Raw genomic sequence first — 20,436 nt, forward strand, 5'->3', positions numbered from 1 at the left:
AGATTTTAGGCTGAAACTTTTTCACCTGATACATGGGGATAGGAATTACTGCTTCAGTCTGTGCAGAGATGACTCCTGTTCCTTTTGTGCTATTAAAAATAGGAGTCAAAAATACTCATAAAGATGTGGCAGAATGAAGGGGGGTGTCTAAAAAAATATTATGCTAATGCAGAGTTCCGATAGATTTACATAATCAGCCACAAAACACGAGCAACTGCTCTATTAGTGATAACACTATTTTAATTACTATTTTTCTCTTCACTGACTTGTGAAAGGAGTGATGCTTTTTTATGCCAGTGGAAACATATGCAACATATTGCTGTTTACTTGTTTGTTCAGATGAAAAAATCTTATAAAAATAAAATAAATAAAATGAGGCACAGTCAAAATAATCTTTCCAGGGAAATAAAACAAAAAGATGGTGCTTTTCAAGCACATGAAAAGGAAATAGCAATCTCTGTCATGGGGAGATGCAAGCAATTTTATTGGGGGGGGGAATGTTAAAACAACCATATACAATTTGAACAAATACAACATAACACAGTTTGTTCCCCAGGTTTTCTAATTACAGTATTTACAGGTTTAATAAGGCACTGGTTCTCAAAAAAGAACACAAATTAGTTTCTTAGTCTCTACATTGACAACCTTTTCTTTAATAGAAATAACTTTGTGCTAGAGAAAGGATAGCAGTTGCTAGATGGCATCTCTCTTTTTTTTCTTCTCCCACTTACAAATGCCATCTCACCTATGCCAGGAAGAAACTAAACTACACTTCCTTGAATGATTTACATTTGAAAAGTGGATTTCTAGACCCTTGGGCACCGAAGCCACAATTATCTTTACCAGTGACTTCCAAGCCCTCATCAATGTGCCCTTTGAAACTACCAAAATACGGAAGTGACATTAAAAGGCCACACCTGGCAAAATGAACACTAACCTGCAGTCACTGCAGGTGCTGAACCTTAGTAATGACACACTGAGCACTGCAGGAAGTCACCCATGCAGGCATCCTGACTCCAATGTCACAGTGCTGGAACAAAAGACCTCCACATTTGCCTTAGGCTGTTTTTTGGCCTTAGGAATAGCCCTTCACAATAGATTACAGTGGATAGATTTGAGGGCAAAATCTGATCTTGGGAGAAAATAGGCAGGCACTAGTTACACAACCGCAGACAGTTTGCTTTCTCAGTATGTGTCTCCTCATTTTTATATATATATATATATTTATCTATTTTCCTATACAGCACCGTTGCAGTGATTTGTCATTTATGCATTTTCATAAATAAATATTATGTTTTATTTAGTGCTTTTTCATCCATAATAGTTTACTCTTAATCCACAAACTGGAGCTATTCCAGACTCGCAACTGAATATATATATATATATTTATATATATATATAAAAACACATAAACTTGAACATTTAACATACACACTTTATGCGATCTATCAACCAGTATCTTAGACCCTTTTCTTCTGGACCAAAAAAAAAAAAGGTAAGATTTGCTCAGGAAACCAACGATTGGCCCTTTCTCTGACAACATGCTGACAGCAGGTGCCAGGGGCATTCACTGCATGCCTCATGCTGCCAGCTGGCAAAGCACCCTCCAAAACACTCCTGGGGAGAGAGCCCTGCTAATTTATTAAAAAATAGATATATTTTAGGAGGGAAGAGGTGAAACAGACCTGAACGGGGAGGATAGAAGCATCCCTGCTGTGCGAGCTGGCACCTGCAGGTCCCATGCCCTTTGGAGCTGAGAATCTCAGTTCCACAGGGTGTGCTGGCTTCTGTGGGAAGAAATGAGACTGGAAAGCCATGGCTTCATTCACTAAGACAAAAAGGTGAAGAGAGGCTGGGCTGTCCCCAATTTAGCCCACAAATCTCAAGGTCAAGGTGGCCAAGGAGCAAACTCTGCTCTCAGCCTCACAAACAGTTTTTAAGGATGGGGAAACCATCCTTGCCCCTCCTGGGGTCAGGATTTGGTGTATTATTAACTCTCAGAGATTTTCTTTTTGCATTGCTTGTTAAATTTGGGTACAGGCAGGGAAACTGCACTGCAGAAAAAGCACTCTAATGAACAAAAAACTTCTGCTTAAGCTTTTTAACACCTATCATCATGGAGGTCTTGCTGGTTCTCTTGAACTGCGCATTTTTCTCTGTTAGCTTGAAAGTATAAAATGGTAATTTTTCCAGCTAGAAATACCTTCAGGGAGCTGTTAAGCTAAACCCCAATTATACACCTACCTACCACAAATAAATCAGTTTTGTCCAAAAAGGGGGAAAAAAAAAAGAAAGAAACATTACAGAAGTGCTGAGGCTAAATCCTGCATGGCAATTATTTCAGTTCTGAAATAGGCTTAGCATAATCAAAGCAGCATTTGTAAGGACTTATTTAAAAATTAAGCTGAACACCAGCTAGTAAAACAACATAGGCAGGCAGGAGATTTTTAAAAAACAAATGAAGGGTAAAAAAGGGTAAACCAGTAACTCCCATGCAGCTCAGCTTTGGTAATCTGATGAAGAACAGAACCTTGCCAAAGAAAACGCTTCCCAGGGTATATTTCACCTCTCATTTCCCCTTCTGTAGCATTAGCATTGCTACAGCCACTGCAGACCCAGGAAGGAGGAACAGGGGAAGACAGAAAATACGTTTCCCACTGCCCTTTTCCCCTGACACCTCCTCTTGCTGGGATCCACACTGCTACACAGCCCCAGCCTGGCAGCTGAGCCTGGCACTGCTGTGCAGCATCTGCCAGAGGTGTGGAGGCTGCTGGAAGGGCACACAAAATAATAATAATGCAGATAAAGCTCGAGCCAACAGTTCAGTTTGTGGTGTCTCACTTCAGCAGGAGTGCTGGAGGCAGGTACCCACTGCTGCCCAGGGCTCCCAGCTCTCACCACCCACCCAATGTGTCCCACCCTTCCTCCCTGTCATTCCCTACTACAGCCGCACGGCACCAGTCCCCTCACACTCAAAAAAATGTGATTGCCACCCCAGAAATGGGCACTTTTGAGGTTTTTCACTTTCCCTTAAAAAAGGGAACACAGATTTATTTTTTTTTCTCAGCTGTGCTTGTTGGTGGACCCCTCACATTTACACAAATGAAAGAGCAAGTTAATAATTCCTTCTCACAAGGAATTTCCTCTTGAACAGTGGTCCTAGAAGTTTCAAATTACCCAGCAGATTCAGATGTGTACTTCATTTCCACTTGCACACAAAATATTTTATTTTGCAGTGGGGGAAAAGGAAGGGAAAAAAAAGCCAAGAAAAAGGGCACTTGTTTATCACTGTGGTACTCTTCCCACCAGGTTTCCTAGAAACATGAAGATCTTCTTTAAAAAAGTCACACCAAGCCATATTCATACAGCTCCCAAGTACCTTAAACAAAGCATGACCTTCCTGGGACAGGCCACCCACAGGAATCAGGCCACCCACACCAGGGATGGCAGGGATGCAATTGAGCTCCATCTCTGTACTCTGAGAATCACTTGCACACACAGGGTTTGGAAAGTTATCTCCACAAATAGGTGGCTTTTAAGGCAGGCTCCATTACAGCTCCTCTGAGCTACACAGATCCACTCACCTTTTTGTTTTTTTTAAGGCTGGAGTGCAATAGTCTTTTTGGAAATGAAAAAGTTGATTTGCTTTCATTTTCAACAGTTTCCTCCAATTTTTTTTTAATGTAACAATATACATCTTTTTTACTTCTAACCCAAAAGTTTTATTTTCATAAAATTTAAAGCAGTATCTTTTTAAACAATCAAAATAATAATAATAACAATAATAATAATAAAATAATAAGTGGCTTTCATGGAAAGCAACATGCATAATCTTAAACCAGTTACTAAAACTGTATTTCCCCATGTAAACAAGGGCAGACAAGCCTCTTCCATCTTGCATGTCAAAATTCAGGTGATTTTTTCAATGGATAGTCTCCTCAAAAACTCACGGCTGCTCTTCAGCGTGACTCCTCCATTAGCAAAGATACATCTTCAGGACTTCTGCCTGCACAATCAAGTCCATTTCCAGGGACTCTGGCAGAGTCAGAGTTTAATGTCCTGGGACTCTGACATTTTGGCAAGTGTTTTCTTGACGCGCAGGGCGGTGAGGCGGGAGGCAGGGCTGTGAGCCCAGCACTCCATCATCAGCTTCCCCATCTGCCGCAGGCACTGCGGAGAGAAGGGCACAGAAAGTCCCCCCAGGGTCAGTGGCACAGGAGACTGCACGTGTGGCAATGCTGAAAAACTGAAGGGAAAAGGTCTTTCCTAAGGCCATTACAGATAAACACCACCAGCACTGCCCAGACCAGCCAAACATGGTTCATGTAGATTAATGCAGATTTTTATAAATGTATTTTTGGTAATACACAAGGACTATGTGATAACAAATTGTCCTTTTATTGCTGGAATGCCTGGGGTGGGATTACCAAGGATGCCAACCAATTAATCAAGAGCAGCTACTGCAACAAACCTTCCCAATCCCTGACACATGTGGTACCAATCCAAACACTGAGTGCCACCACACAAAAGCCCTTTTGGGAACTGCTACTCCTTCCTCCAGTGTTTCCAGCCCCAGTCTGAAGGCTCGGAGGGATTTGGCTAGGGAGAGGATGAGGCAGGTGAGATTTGGTTAGATCTTCTCACACTGGCTGTTGCACAAGACCTCGAGCATCCCAGGGAGGTTGTTTTTTTCCCCCACACTCACAAACCTCATGCCACCTAAATCTTTCATCTTCCCACAGACTATTCACCTAGATGCTGCTATTCCCAAACGGCAGCACCAGTGGTAAATATCCTCCTCCCTCAAAATGATGCAGAACTGGGTCAATCTCAGTCCCTAGCTCTGATTAGAAGCACAGACTGCATGCTGAGAGGGATGAGAGGTACCTCATCACTGCTCCATCTGTTGGGGAACGAGGGGCGCAGTCTCTTGATGCACACGATCTCCCGCATGTCCTCGTACGAGGGGTCACTGGGCACCAGGTCGTGGTATGGAAGCTGGTATTCCTCAACTATTCCTGAAAGAAGCAATTAGTTGCCTGTCACTTGCAGGAAAAAAAAAAAAAAACAAAACACTTCCTTTTCCCCTTTCATTTTATAACAGATTGGCCATACTTTGTAACAGTTGGGTGTGCTGCCCCTAAAAAGGACTAGAAGTTCATTCCACAGTCAAGTTCCAATGCAACCAGTGCTATGTAAACTCTGGCCAGGTATCTAACCCAAAAGTGCAGTAACTTGCCAAGTGAGAACAGTTTCTATCACTGCTGTCCAGTCCAGCAATCTCCAGTAAGTACTCACACTAAGAGCTATTAGTGTAGAGTCTGTATCAGAGTAATCTGAGAGAGAATTAACCTTGAGTTAGGTCTCCTTATCAGTGGACCTGGAAAACACTAAAGGGCATTTCTGTGCCTTTTCAGAACATGGCAAGGTACCATTCTTTGTGCACAGCAACAATGACAAAAATATTACAGATTTCACCTCACAACATTGCAGTACACGTCACCAGCTTTTAAACACAGGGATCCTGCTGCTCATTGGCAACATTCAGCTCCTCTAGGGTGAGCATTCAGCATACTGAAGGATATAAAAACCCATAGGGAATGCTGAGGGTAGCAGAGACCCAACAGAGACATGCTCTACTCTTACCACCAAACTGGCACAGAACTGCTACCAAGTCATTTCTGTGCATTTAACTTTCCCAGTGGCAAGAGAGAGGTACAACAGCCATCACTTCTGCACGACACTGAGCTCTACAGGCAGAAAGAGGGAAATGAGGCACATCACTGGTATGACAGTGATGTAACAAGTGCTACTTCCCTCCGGTGTTTTGCTACTTGTCTAGTAAACAGATTATTTATTTCAAAGAGTTTATTTCAAAGATTATTTATTTCAAACAGCAAACCCTAAATTGTTTGTCCTCCTCCTTTCATTTAACTCTTAATTAAACTAAGAAACCACTATTTTCTTTCTGCTAAATTAGCTGAACAGCCCCAGTCCAGCACAAACGTGATGCCTTTAAAAAAGGTCCTAAAATGAGTTCCACACTTCCTCAGTGCAGGCATCAGCTGCCTTCAAACGAGCCACTAAAATACAGTCTAAATCTCTGCTGTTGAAATAGCACTGACTGATGCTTTAAAATAAGTTTCAACAGGAGAACACACATTAAGAGAGTTACCTGAATGGTTTACCCACATCTGTTTATTACTGTAAAAACAATTACCCGGAAAACAAGGCGCAATGGAAGGCCTGAGGTTCACTGACACAATTAAAAGTGATCTCCCAGCACTTTACCTCCTGAAACACATCTCCTTGCTATCTCCCAAAGGATGAGTCCAAAACTGTACATATCAGCCATGATGTAGGACTGAAAGTGATTTCTATTCAAGCTTTCATCCAGCACCTCGGGAGGCATATAACGTTTTGTTCCTACACGGGTGTTTGGAGGGATGTCTACCTCATTTGTGTCACTAAAAGAAAAAGAAGGAGAAAAAAAGGGCATCAAGCATGCAGCAAAGTGGGTCGAAAATAAAGCAATTTCGACGGAAGAAGTAGTAAATCCACATCACATCCACTCTCAAACAAGGTCAAAAGTAATGCATAATCTTAATGGAACAATTCTTGCAAGAAAAGCCTCTTAGTGTGAAGGCAACCCTCCTTAAAAGGCTGACCCGCCTGAGGCTATGTTAAGCATTCAAATGCAGAACCACAATGGAGATAAGACTCAACAGGGATGCTGTAACATTTTCGAGATTTCATTAGCATTAGCCCGAGCTCTAATGTTAGTGATAACAATCAAATCTTCATTAAACGCTGTTTTCTTAACATACTCCACCACCTAATGCTTCAGTCTCAGCAATTAATGGGGGATACTGAGTAGCTGGGGCAGTATCTTTCAGCTGTAGCAAATTAGATCTGCAAGACAGATTAATCTAACTATTATTTTTTGCATGCATTATGTTTGATCCCTTCCAACCTTTACACATCAAGATATGCAGACACAGAGAGATAAATGCATAAAAACATCTAAGCAAATGTCTCACACCTCACACATTGACCAGAAGAGACGACATACAGGGAAAAATATTCCCATTAATTATGTGAATGGATTCTTGTTTTTCTTATTAACTCAGATTCAGCTACATCAGTTTCAATATATTTAAAAGTTTAATATATGGCAGATACTCTGGTTTGCTTAAAAAGGTCTGTTTTCCTTTATTCAACTTCAAAATGTATGTATTTTAAATATGGTGGATACAACAGATGCTCACAGAACAATTGTATTTCTATAGCTTTCTTCATGTGCAGCAATTTTTTTCACCTTCTGATATGAAGAAAAGCTGAGTCTATGGTACAACCAGCCACCTACACAGTCATTAAATCATACATATGCTAGTGGCACTACTGTACACCTGCAAGAATGTAACATAAATCCAGTGACCTGCATTATCTTGTATTATTTCAAATGAAATGGAAACACAAAGAATTTTACTAGAATCATCAGCTTCAACAGAGCACACCCCTTCCAACTATTTTCTGTTCCTTGTTGTTGCATGAGAAATGCTGTCTGAGGAAGGATTCAGTATGAAAACAAGCCAAGTACATAACATAAATTCCATCTGGAGTGTGAAAAATCCAAATTTCACCTTCTTTTGTAACAGCACTCCGTAATTCCTAGCTCTTCTTTATTCACAGCTAAGCAGTGTGCTGCTCTGTATTTGCCAGGCAAAGTACACCTGCAAAGGGTGAATTTCTTCCCCAAAACTTTTTATTGTGTATTTTCAAGTTGTTGTTTTCTAGACCTCTGTTCCTCAAAGTAAAAATATTCCCTTCTTGTCTCCTGAAGAAAGGTCAGGCTCATAAAGGAAATGCCTCACCAAGGAACCCGGCAGGTAAGTGAACAGTAAGAAAAGAACATAAAAACTGCCTTTCCTTTCACTCTGAGTAATTTCAGTTCAGGATTTGTACAGAATTCCTGAATTTTTTTAATACTCCAGGGAGTGCACGGTTTCAAAGCTGACCTGCGAAACGGAAACCTTCAGTCTATGTATTCTGGACACATTTCTGTGTGCAGAAAAATCAGAAACTTCGGAGCACGCGCCTCCACCACCAGGACCACCACTGAGAGCTCGAGCTGCTTTTGAGCAGAGCTGTCAGAGAGCAGGGGCTCCTCATGAATCCCAGGAGTGAGTAAGTTCTACCTGTCTGCTCTTTCTGAGTTGTTTAAACACACAACCATTTTTTAAAATCAAATTTAAAAGCCATTTCAAAAATCAAATCTGTACTTGGGCAATTTGATTTGTAGGAAATGAAACAAAAGGCAGCCCAAATGGGGTCCTTTTCAATAAATCCTAGTTAGTAACTAGTGCAAATTATTAGTATTTTTCTCTCTAAGTTGAGGAGTGAATTTTCATGGGATCAGACAAGCTGAATGCTTCAGCGACAAGCTCAGTGATGTGACTCCAACCTGTCACTGCTGTGTCCTTTCACTGTGTGCCAGCAATACTGGGGCAGCAATACATGGAGGGTGGAGTGATGAAAACTGACCCTTTATACAAACACAGCTAATGTGCTCAAATAATTAAAGGCAACTATTTATACACCTGCATGAGGTGCTGATGTGACATTCTCCCCCACACAGGTGACCTCACACACAGATGAGCAGAGCCCAGGTGTGCACACACACTGCAGGTGCTTGCTCACTCGTGCACACTCAGTCAACAAATAAAGAAACTTTTGCACCAGATTTATAAACTTCCCCTCAGCCCCCCTCACTTCCACTCACCTGATAAATTTAACAGCCAAGCCCAAATCTGCTATACAGCAGGTGCCATTCTTTTTCACCAGGATGTTCTTACTCTTTAGGTCACGGTGGGCAATGGCAGGCTTGCCCTGAGTGCTGAAGATCTCAGTGTGCAGGTGGCACAAGCCACTGACAGAGGAGTAAGCCAGTTTCAGCATGGCTTTTGTGTCCAAGGTGGTGGATTTTAGGTAATCATAAAGTGAGCCGTTCTCATGGTAGTCAGTGATAAGATACAGCTGGGTCCAAGATCCTGTACCTTTAATATCTGCAGCAATGAATCCTACAAAAAGAAAAAAAAGAGGTTATTTTCAAGTTAATACTTCTCAGGGGTTTTTTTGGACTGCTCAGAACTCTGGATTGTCATCCATTTCAGCAGGTTTGTTTTAATAACATATTTAATTCTTTTCATCTTACTTCCATGCAGCTGTGCCCCATCTCTAGCCTTTAATGTACTTTCAGAAGCCCAGATACGGATATACCAGCGGCTGAAACAGACACGTTGTGTTTGGAATAAAAACCCCTAAACCCCATTATTTTTTTAACTTTTATTTATGTTTCAATAATCCTTTAAACAACTTTCTTTTGAAAAGGACTGGGTGGCTAATTGCAGAGCACAGAGGGAAACAAAGCACATCGGAAAGGACATCAGATAACAGCAAATACAAAATTGCTAATCTCAAAAACCTGTTCACCATCAAATAATTCTCTTTCACTTCACTCACCAAGAATATTTTCATGCCTCATCAGGACAGTCTGGTAGATTTCTGTTTCTCTGAACCAGCTGGCCTCCTCTGTAGTAAAGAACACTTTCACTGCTACCTTTTCGCCACGCCACTTTCCCATCCAGACTTCTCCATAGCGACCTTTTCCAATCTGCTTCACCATTTGAATCTGTTTTGCAATGGTCCTTTGAACCTGTGAAATGCCAAGGCAGATCTTACACCTTGCTCAGTGGAAATCTCTGCATTCACCTCCCTCTCCTGTGCCTGCTTCCCACACAGCAGCCCAGAAGAGGGTGGAATACGCACCCATTGTGACATGGATTTCAGGAACCCTCCACAATTGCAGATGCTCCCATTTTCCCCATTTTCTCCAGGACACACTGCTGCTGAGGACATTCCCACCACTAAAAAGAAGCTTTTCCATGCCTACTTAAATACACTGTGGTGTCTCAAGAAATTACATCAGTCACTGTAAAGGAAATGTTTGTCCCTGCACCTTGAATTTTTTTTAAATCTTTCTGCAGGATGTAGTGCTTGGTGGATTTTTTTTTTGTCGTTTTTGGAAAAGTCTGGACAGAAAACACTCCTGCTCACCTCAATGCAGTCCAAATTCCAAAGGAGTAGGGAACACATTTTCATTCATACAAAAATACAACACTGCTGAGACTCAAGGCTAGGGCTCACAAGAGTCAAAAGCCTATTAGAGCTCCAAAACTAGAAAAATTACAAAATTTCCTTTGTTTTTTTTTTTTTTTTAGGATGATACTTCCTATCACCTTCCTTTAAATTGCCATGCCTAATTATTTCAAAATATATATCTGGTTAGGAACCTCAGTCACTACTTACAGAGTTAAAACACATGTGCCTACATTGATTTAAATAATGATATTTACGTATTCATAAAAAGCAATTTCCCCCCCCAAAATATTTGAAAGAACAGCTTTCCAGTGTCTGTGCCAGCTTTGTCAGTGGCTCTACTGTCAGCTAAAATCATGGGTATTGCAAGATCACTGTCCACAGCAGCACTGCAGAGATTGTCTTCACAAGGATGACAGACTGCCTCTACGTTTAACAAGCTTTTACAGCCACAAAAAATCTTGGACAAATGGAGACTTATAATCTCATCAGATTTGAGCATGTCTGCAGATCATGTCTTTCTAAAAGTTCACAAATAAAAATGTGAGTGGATGCTGCAACACAATTCACGGGGCTGACTCTGCCTCAGCTTAACAGGGGATTTAAAATGTCACCCTCCTGTGCTACAGCATTGCCAGTTCAACCCACAGCTAATGAGTTTTTGTCTGGTAGGTTTTGGTAACATTTTGAAGGAATACTGCCACCAATGCGATGAGATTTTCACCTGGCTCAAGCAATTGGCAAAATCTGCACAAGTTCAAATTTGTGGCCTCTTGCTCTTTTTGCCACCATCCAGATACAAACCTCCAGTGTTTTACTGCAGCAAGTGAATCTAACTGCTCTAACTGAATCCCTATGAAATCATGTTCATTTCATGAAATCAAAAACAGTTTTGCAATCTTGGCAAACAGAAAGGAGTGAAACTTGATTTTTTTAAATAATTTTCTTCCTTTGTTGTGCTTGGGAGGCCCAGTGGAAACCACCAGTTTGGGAATGCCAGGCAGGACTGCCATGAATGTGCCATGACTGCAGCATGAATGTGCATCCAAGGACAAACTCAAAACCTATTAGGTCAGGTCTATCATCATTCTTTCTTTAAGTGAACCACTGGTTTTCATACTGAACAATTTTAAGAAGCAAAACATACTGTGGTATCTATGCAAAGCTATTTCAAATATCCCAGTTTTCTTCTTCTGTCATTTAAACAGAATTCCATTTTTCCAGCCCTGCACTGCATTATTAGATGTTCAAGATGGTAGCTTCGGTGCCATTATTTTTGATTAACATCAATGAAAGCCAACAATAGAGATTAGCCTTAATTTTTAAAATTGATTTATCTTTTATACTCTCATATAGTGATTGAACAATAGTTATATTACATTGGAATTTTGCTGTAACATTTTGTAATGTCATTTTAGCATTGTTGCTTTCTATTTTGCCCATTTTAAAAATGCATCCTGAACAATAATGTAGTTACATCAAATAACTTAATTTGTGTAAATATATGTAATGGCATCATAAAGTACATGCAATTACAATACTTAATGATGAAAAGTTCCTTATTAAATTACATTAAGAAAATGAAAAACACATTTCTGTTATGGGTTTTCAGGCGGCAGAATACTATGTGAAAGGCCTTAACCTGGTTTTGTCTTGCTAGAACTGGTCAAATGATTTCCTATGAACAATTTATTTTTTTTAAGGAATTCAGCTCCTTCTTGAATCATAAACCAATTATGATTTATAAAACAACTAGGTCAATCAAAATTGTTGGCTCAACGGATTTCATAAGCATGCTGAATGATGTGCTCATGTTGAGTTATTTACAGAGTGGGGCTGGGGGTTTCTTATTTCTTTTTAAATCTGTGTATTTGGCTGCTTGAGCTCTGTAAGCAGTCAGGTAAGGTTACATGACCTTTCCTTTCGTCTCCCTGAGTGGAAACAATCCAATTACCAACTATTTCTACTTTCCTGGCATTCAGCTAAACGTGTTCAGCTACTGCAGATGAAAATTTAGACAGACCAACCTTTTGTAAATTTAATATTTTGAACAGAGAATTCATACCTATGGCTCTGGTGCAGTCCCTTGAAAAGCAAAGTTCATTGGAAAGGAAATTATGAAAAAAAAATGTGTGAGAAGGTAGAGACCAAACTGTAGTTCAGCAATCTCTTCAGACAGACCATTTTGCAGCATTTGACCTGCAGCAAACTCTTCTGTCAGAGGTACAGACAGGTCAGGAGAAAGAACACTTGCTGAATGTCACACTGACAAATTCTTGGCTAATACTTGTTTTGGGTATAATATTTGTACCCGTTAGAATAAATGTTCTACACAGAAGAAAAACATTACTGGTTAGCATAAGGTTTTGCATTAAATTTGCATCTTACTTTTCTGAAATTATAACCCTGGATGTTTCAGTCTCTGCCCAAGAAACAAGGTTAAAAATAAGCTCTTGCACAATAGAGCAGAGCATTACTGCCAGGCACCTCCTATACACTTGTTTCAGGCATGAGGCATCACTCTGTGCATTCCTGGTGAGCTCACAGGGGTTGTGGCTGTCTGGGAAATGCTGCAAACATCTACTGCCAAGTGCAAGACCCATTTTCTTCTCTTCCACCCAAAATCACTACTTATAAAAACAACTGCATGGGGTTTTTGTAAGCAAGGGGGAGATGGGGAGGAAGAGTTCCTGGAGGAAAATCACTTGGTCCAGCGGCTGCAGAGTCTCCAAGGTTGAGAGGAGTGTCCTGCCAGAAGGCTGGAGGGTTTCTGCCTCAAGGGGCAGTGGCACAACTCTGGGAGCTGCTGAGCCATCCCAGCTGGGATGGCACCTTGGCCATCACTGCAGCTCAGCAGCAGGAGCTCCTTTTCCCATCCACTACAAGGGCAGACCTGGGGACAGCACTGAGACCACAGATCCCTCCTTCAAAGTGCTCACTGGGACAGAGGAAGGCATAAAGAACAAGCAGTCATAACCAGCACTGCTCCAGCTTTTTTGGGATCCTGGGATGAAGGACTGAGCCATGCACTGCTGTGAGGTTCCCAGGGCACCCACATGGGCTGCTGGAAACACATCCTCTCAGAGAAGTACAACCAAGTTCTTTGTATTTGCTCTAAATTATTACATTTTTTATGTCATTGGAACAAGTGAAGATGAAGCCCTTGATGTGGCAGGTGCAAAAAAAAAAAAACCCACCAAAAAACAATACAACCAAACCCCAAAGCAAAAAAGGAAGAATCCCTCGCAATTAAATCAGCTGGAAACTCATTGGGAATGGTCCTAAACTGCACACAAGATCTCTCCCTTTCCATTGGCCAGAAAAATCTCAAATTAGCGAACCAAAACCACTAAGGGTGCTAGAAGGATATTGTCATGGGATAGGACAGAGCTTGTTGCTTCATTTTTAAGGAAATATAAAACTTCCCATTTAATGTCTTTTTTAGGGTGTTTAAAAAATAAGTGTGGACAAAAACCAGCCAGACAGTACATGGTACCTGGAAGCTGGACAACACCTGCAGTAGTAGCATCAATACAAACTAATAGGTTTGGAAGACAGGAGGCACATACCCACTCTGAAAAATGAAAATGAAATCTTCCAGTTTCTCAGAGGCACTTATTTTAAATAAGTAACCTAGCTTTTTACCAATTCTTTTCTACCAGTTATGCTCCCCAGAAGCAAAACCCCCTGGTGAACAGAACTATATTGCCATAGATCGTTCTGCCTTTTCAGCAGGTTTAGCAATCCTGGAGTCTGTTCAGAAACAATCACAAACTCCATCCCATTGACTTTTGAGATTGCCATACTACGAGGAAAAAAAAACCCCTTGACTTCTGAATGCAAAGTGAAGCCTACAAATAAAAAGGTTCCAAGTCTGACAAGTTACAGTTCCCTTTAGAAAAAGGTGATGGGGCAGTGTTTGAAATCCTACTGTGCCTTGCACATACAAAGGAAGAAAACAAGATCAGTGGGCCAGGTGCTGTCCTGTACACTGGAGTGTAAAAAAACCAAACGTGATGATATACTTCCATGAGCTGTCTTAGCCTGTACTTACCCTATGGTATTTAAAATAAGAAATTAAATGAGGCAGAAAAATAACCCTAACCTTTTTTGGCTTAGTTCACATGACAAAAATCCCCTGCTTCTAAAGCAGCTGTTCTCCAGTCTAACTTCTTGTCAGTTCTGGTAGAGGAAAACAAAACCCAAAAAAACCCCCCCCAAAAACCTCAAAAAAAAACAAACAAAAAAAAAACACAAACAAACAAACAAAAAAAAAAAAACTAAAAGAAAACAGAGGATATGTAAATCTATTTTTTGTGCCTCTTCTCCCTCTACACATTTCAGCCTTTAAAATGTGCACTACAATAGCATTGCTTCCTTACCAGGAGAGGGAGCCCGGATCCGCTGCCTGAGCTCTGGGACTGCTCGATCAAATCCTTCAGGGACTCTCCGGGGGGAATGTAGGTCTCGTCCTGCTCCAGCCCGATGCTGTAGTGGGGTCTCGTCTCCTGGCGCTTGTATCTGAGGTTTTACACGAAAACAAAATGAGTTTTGAATACAATGAGCACATGTGCAATGAATAATGCACATGCCCTTCACATTTCCTTCATTTATAGACTAACAGATTTCTCTGCTTCCCTGAGGAATACCATGGACTCGCTGGCCAAAATTCTTCGTTTTATTTTTAGCAACTGTTTACATCATCAAAATTCTAAGTATAACACTCACAGGCCATGCAGTCTGGGGTAAATCTGCAAAGCAACCAAATGTTTTCCTTTCAGAAACTTAAATATGTCTAAAACACTGACCAAGTCAGTAACTTTATTTTACTGTCTGCAGTGCACTTCTAGGAGCCAGAGGAGGCAAGGTCATGGAATCTGGGAATATGTAAAAAAATGGGAATATGTCAAATTATTAAAATGTAATGTATATAGATCATGATAACACTCTAGACACATTTACTGACATTCCTTTATTGTCTTCTTTTTTTATGATCAGCTCTTCATCACATTAACAAATTTAGAAGTCTTAGATATACTTCCCTTACACAAATTTCTCTACAAAATTTGTCCTTTGGCCTTCCCAGTAAAGAATAATCTGTGCTTCTACCTGAATGGCTTTTAAGGATGTTGAGTGAAAGATTCTGTATGAAATCCATCACACAGGTACCCCTGTGAATAGCATCAATAAAATACACATTTTCTTCTCATGATAAAATTACAGTTTCTTATTTCTTTTCTTTAAGGTCCACTTCTATTTTTTTTTTTCAATTTCCTAAGATAAATGTTGGGAGGAACATTAACAAGCTGCCAAAATATTCCTTATTTACCTGAAGTAGCAGAATATGATGATAAGCACCAGAAGGATGCTGCAAACAGTCACTGAGATCAGCAGGGCCTTGTGGTGAATGTTTCCTTCAGCAAAGTCTGGGGTTAAAAATGAGAAAGTTGGAAAATTTAGAAAGGGAGATGGTTATGAAGTCAATGGGAGAAGTGCATTGAGCACAGGATCATTTCCACTCTTTCCTCATAATTCCTGTACAGGATACCCCTGGATTTTGTGGGCTTCCTCTTTGACCCTCACTGACCAGGACAGAACTGACACTTCCAGCGTCAAAAATCCCTATTTGTTTTCTCAGTCCTCACTCAGGCAAAACACTGCCTTGATTTGCAATTCCCTGCTTGTCTCTGAATGGAAAATCAATCAAGACCTGCAGCTCTGGGTCTTAACCTGAGTGATTAGCCAGGAAATGCAAAAACCACTGCCTTTTTTAAACACTCAGATTAAGTAGTATCCTAATAAGTAACTAAGAAAACCAAACCAAACCACCCACCAAACTGCATTTATTCTAGAAGGAAAGACACAGTAGACCATTCAACCTCCAGCAAGGCAGGCCATGAGAAGCCTTGAAAGTGTAATATTTCCATCCTTACAGAAAAATTTGTCTCTTAGATCCTGTTTTAAACATTTGAGCAAGAATTTTCTTCTCCATCTGCTCTAGAGCAGCCCTGTGTGCCAGCAAGTCCTTCCTTTGCTGGTGGGCAAAACTATCCTTCCAGTGGCTTTTCTGCAAAACCCTTTGAAAAGAAAATGTGTCAAGTGACTTGTAGAAAATGCTGTTGCATAAAAACTATTAAAATGTTTCAGTCAACCTTTGTATAGCAGACTCATATTTTCCTTTAAAGTATAACATTAATCTCCAAATTTGAATTCTCAGCTCAGGCAAGTGAGTCTGACCTTCATGCATGCTTCTCTGCTGAAAAACAAAGACATCCAGCTCTATTCTTTTTTAACCTCCCCTGCCACTCAAACTCTCAAAATTATAGTATTTCAGCCTGTACATACACAAACCACCCTTCCAACAACAAATGGGATGATGCAAATGAGGGCCATGTTTTCTGAAGCTCTTCCAGCCTTGCTGTCTTGCATCCTTCACTCCAAAGCCTGACACATCGGAGAATGCAAGAAATCCATCCTTATTGACTGCTCCTGGAACGACGCTATTATGTTTCAGATTTACAAGGGTAATGAGACCAGGAGATTCCTAAGGGACTCTTAGTTTACTCTCACACTCTTTTATTTTCAAGATACAGTTTCTCTTTTTTTTTTTTTTTTCTCCCAAACAATTTCTTTCCTTCCCCTTCCCACTACAAACAGAGATTACCTACCAGCACACCTCCTGATCACACTGGTCATGTTTTAACCTGCCACTGCCTGCTCCGGGAGCACTGACAATGTAAACACTCAGGACACGGCTGATGCCTTTGAAAGGGGACACTGACACGATGTCTATCAGGAGAACCCTCGAGCCCATCCTTCTGCCTGCCACAGCAGATTTATCCCTGGCCTGCCACTCCAAGCGGGCTGTGGGCCGAAACCGAGAGCCCACCGGGGAATCAGAGCTCTTGTGAAGGGGATGGCAGCTTGGCAGGGCTGAGGGCTCTGGTTTGTGCTGTGTGAGCAGCCTGTGCCAGCACCACCTCCCTCTGAAATGTGTGGGTTGTCACAGTTTCAGATGTCACAGCCCAACAGATGAATAAGCAGAGCACAGAGACCATAAAGCGGCATTCCATACCGGGAGAAACCCGGATAACCACCCACAGCAAGGGCTCTCCCACTTCAGAGTATGACAGGATGGAAGCTAAGCTTCTGTGCTTACCAGTAATGAAAGCTGATGTCAGCTTTCACAGGGGGAAAAATTCAGATCTTAGACTGGTGTCTGCTAGATGTTAAGGCCATGGAACTCTGTGCATTTTTGCAGACACGGTATTGTCCGTGAAGCTGTTCACGCTGTCTGTGCATGTAAGAGAATGTACATTTGGAGAGGGATGACAAACACGCTGCAATCTTGAATCCAATTCCCACAATTTTTAGGGTTTAAGTGATCCAAACCTTATGCTCCATGTTTCTAATGGGCTTCTGCCATTCAGAAAAATAAGTAAATGCAGGTTGCTTTTCCCAGAGGTCAGAAGGCATTTTGGAAGTGCTGTGCAGCTCTCAGAAGAACTTCAGGCTCCAAAACTGCAAAATTCTTTGGGTACTCAAATGCAATTATGTGAAGCAAGTATAAGGAAAGCATGAAAGACACAAAGGAATGTGTCCTGATCTCCTTGCTGGGAGCAGGAAACAGGACTTTGAGCAGATGCAGAGCTGACCCTCTTGTGGTGGGTGGTGTCGGCATGCCAGCAGTGGCACAGCTTTAGCAGTGGTTCACTGTGCACAGCGTGCAACTGGCTCTCACAGGAGGGGACAGAAAGTTCCATATGCCTTTCTATTTATTTGACTATTTGAGAGGCAATATTGATGGCAAGTGAGCTACTGTCCCACCTTTCAAACACTTCTTGCATTTTTAAAGCATTTGGGCAGGATTTTATTTGCTGCCTAACTTGAGGACTTCATAAACCTGCTGGTGTGTGTGTGGACAGCACAACATAAAATGCAAGCCCTCATCCTCACACCAGCAATGTCTGTTTGTTCTGCTGCACTGAGCCAGGCTGCATTTCTTCTCCTGCTCGTCCAGCCCAGGCTGTTCCCACAGGGCAGCAGGACAATCCTCCGTTTTCCTGCACTAACTGACCAGGAGGAGGGATGGGGCAGCTCAGCTGTGAGTCTGCCTAGGGATTCGCTTGTGGGCTCTGTGGTGAACACTGTGGTGGGTCCTGGACAGTGCAGTTGTGATGGAGGTACTGTGTCCTTTAAGAAGCCCAGTGCTGTGTTTTTCACTGCTGTGTCACTTGGAACTGCCAGGTGCCAAGCAGCAGGGTTAGGAGAATCAGCAGCAGCTTCCATGGAGGCAGCAGTGAGCGATTACCGGGAGCATGGTGTGGGAAGTGCAAAACAAACACACTGCAGGTTTGGGAAGCTTCTTCACATACCCTGTCTGGCTGATAGCAGTGCAGCCCAGCAAAAAAGCACATTAACAGCTCCATGTTGTAGGAAAACAGTGTTGCAGGCTGGTGCCAGCAGGGAGCTCGGTGAGACCAAGCTACCTCTCTGTTTTTCTCCTGCAATTTCCCCCTCCTCCACCACTCGTTTCACTCACTGTCATCAGCGGGGCCATGCTGAGGAGTGCATTGAAAATGCCACCCAGAAGGTTCAGAAGTCAGCATATCAAAGGGAGAGGAGGTTCTCCTCCCACCCCAGGTCCCTCCAGCTCAGAATGTTACAGCTATCCAAGTAAAAACGGCAGTGAAATCCGAGGCGTGGAGACTGTGTGCACACATCAAACCCCATCATTCCTCCAATCATTCCCTTGCCCATTCATCACTGGCTATACAGGCAGGGAGCCAGACACGGTGGCACCACCACTTCTGCTTATGTAGGCTCTAAATCAGTAAAGACATATTTCTCCTTTTGACTGGTCTCAGCCTGTGCTTTCACCGGGATTTCCAGGAATATCTTTTATTGTTTAAAGCAGAGGTGTTATATCAGACCCAATTATGACTTTCATTTCCTTAATAAGACAGATGTATAGCTGGCACAAGGGTTTAATGGTTTCTCTGGGACATTTTATCCTGCTAGTTCTGTAGCAAGATGAGCTCAAAACTTAGACTTGGCTGTTGATTCTTCCATCTTACTTAACAAGTCTTGCTTTGACTGGTGTTAATTTTTCTAGCTCTCACCTTCCTGTATGTGGTCCTCCTCTCTTTCCAGGGGGGAGAGGAGAAGGATAGGGTGTGGCATAAATCTTGCCTTGCAGCACATGCCAGGCCTGGAAAAGCACTTAGAGAGCACAAGTCCCTTGCCTCTGTAGTTGTTACCTTGGTGCACAGGTCAGTTTTGAGTTCAACAGCCTCTGACCTGCAGCTGCATGCTCTCCCTAGACTGCTTCCCATGAGGCATCACCTCAGATGTGAGTTCATCAGAAGCCAAATTTCTGTTTGTATTTTAGATGCTGAGAAGCATGTGTATCTTTGATGGAACCCCAAAGGCCAGAAGGGTTTTCCAAGAAGCTTGTTTTAAGTTCACCTCTCTTTCCCTGTACTTACAGTTCATGTTAAATTTGACATACAATTTTAACATTACTCAGACAATCACAGCCTAATCTAAATGCTTCCAGTAGAAGCAATGATTACAGCCACAGCACTGGGCACTGGCAGTAGTATGTATTTGTATACAGTATTTGTACCTATTTGCAATGAGGGCCTGTGGTTCAAACTATGGCTTTTTTTTTTTTTTTGCTGTTTCAAACTATGGCTCTTTTATCCTCAGGTTTCATACTAGGATACAGCAGCCACAAATTAAAACAGGCCTGGCACTGAGAATGACATTAACCTAAGGCTTTAATAAAGGCGGTGACTTCAGCCCTGTTCAGCCACCTTTATTCAAGCAGTTCCTGAAATCCATTTCTACAAAACACTGTCAGGATGCTTGTAGTGTGAGACGTTATATAAAAAAAATAAAAATATTTTGAGTGTGTTGAGTGACTACATCATCTTTTGTCTGCCATGCTAAAATAGTCAACTTTGCAACACAGAACAGCTAGAACCCTGTTTCAGCTCGGTGAAATTTTTCTTTTAAAAAATATTCTCTCTGCCACCATGGTTCCCCAGTGATACTTTATTTATCCTACATACACACAGGAAAAATCCAACCTCAATCCAAACACCTTCTGCCACTAACAAAAGCTTGGTGCATTGCTTTCTTTGTAAGTAGCAGATAGCATTGCCAAATAACTAAAATCTTTATAGATGGATGTCTAGTGTTAGGCTCTAATTTAGTATTTTTGAGTAGTCCTAATGTAGCATAAACTCAGCCAGTAGCAAGAAGAAATCATGG

At 41.6% G+C, this 20,436-nt stretch overlaps 1 protein-coding gene across 2 annotated transcripts in view; it reads right to left on the minus strand.

Moving 5' to 3' along the window:
• Nucleotides 1-460: 460 nt before the first annotated feature.
• BMPR1B (bone morphogenetic protein receptor type 1B) overlaps nt 461-20,436 on the minus strand; it is a 230,775-nt gene continuing 210,799 nt past the window's right edge. For both annotated transcript variants that reach the window (XM_063156587.1, XM_063156588.1), the window contains 7 exons: nt 15,488-15,584; nt 14,541-14,679; nt 9,523-9,715; nt 8,783-9,080; nt 6,292-6,467; nt 4,888-5,018; nt 461-4,170 (listed from right to left, as the gene is read on the minus strand). In XM_063156587.1, the coding sequence (XP_063012657.1) occupies nt 4,045-4,170; nt 4,888-5,018; nt 6,292-6,467; nt 8,783-9,080; nt 9,523-9,715; nt 14,541-14,679; nt 15,488-15,584 (1,160 nt within the window). In that variant the 3' untranslated portion in view covers nt 461-4,044. The remainder of the gene's footprint in view (nt 4,171-4,887; nt 5,019-6,291; nt 6,468-8,782; nt 9,081-9,522; nt 9,716-14,540; nt 14,680-15,487; nt 15,585-20,436) is intronic.

This window comes from Melospiza melodia, chromosome 5 (genome assembly GCF_035770615.1).
Source record: "Melospiza melodia melodia isolate bMelMel2 chromosome 5, bMelMel2.pri, whole genome shotgun sequence".
Taxonomy (NCBI): Eukaryota; Metazoa; Chordata; class Aves; order Passeriformes; family Passerellidae; genus Melospiza; species Melospiza melodia.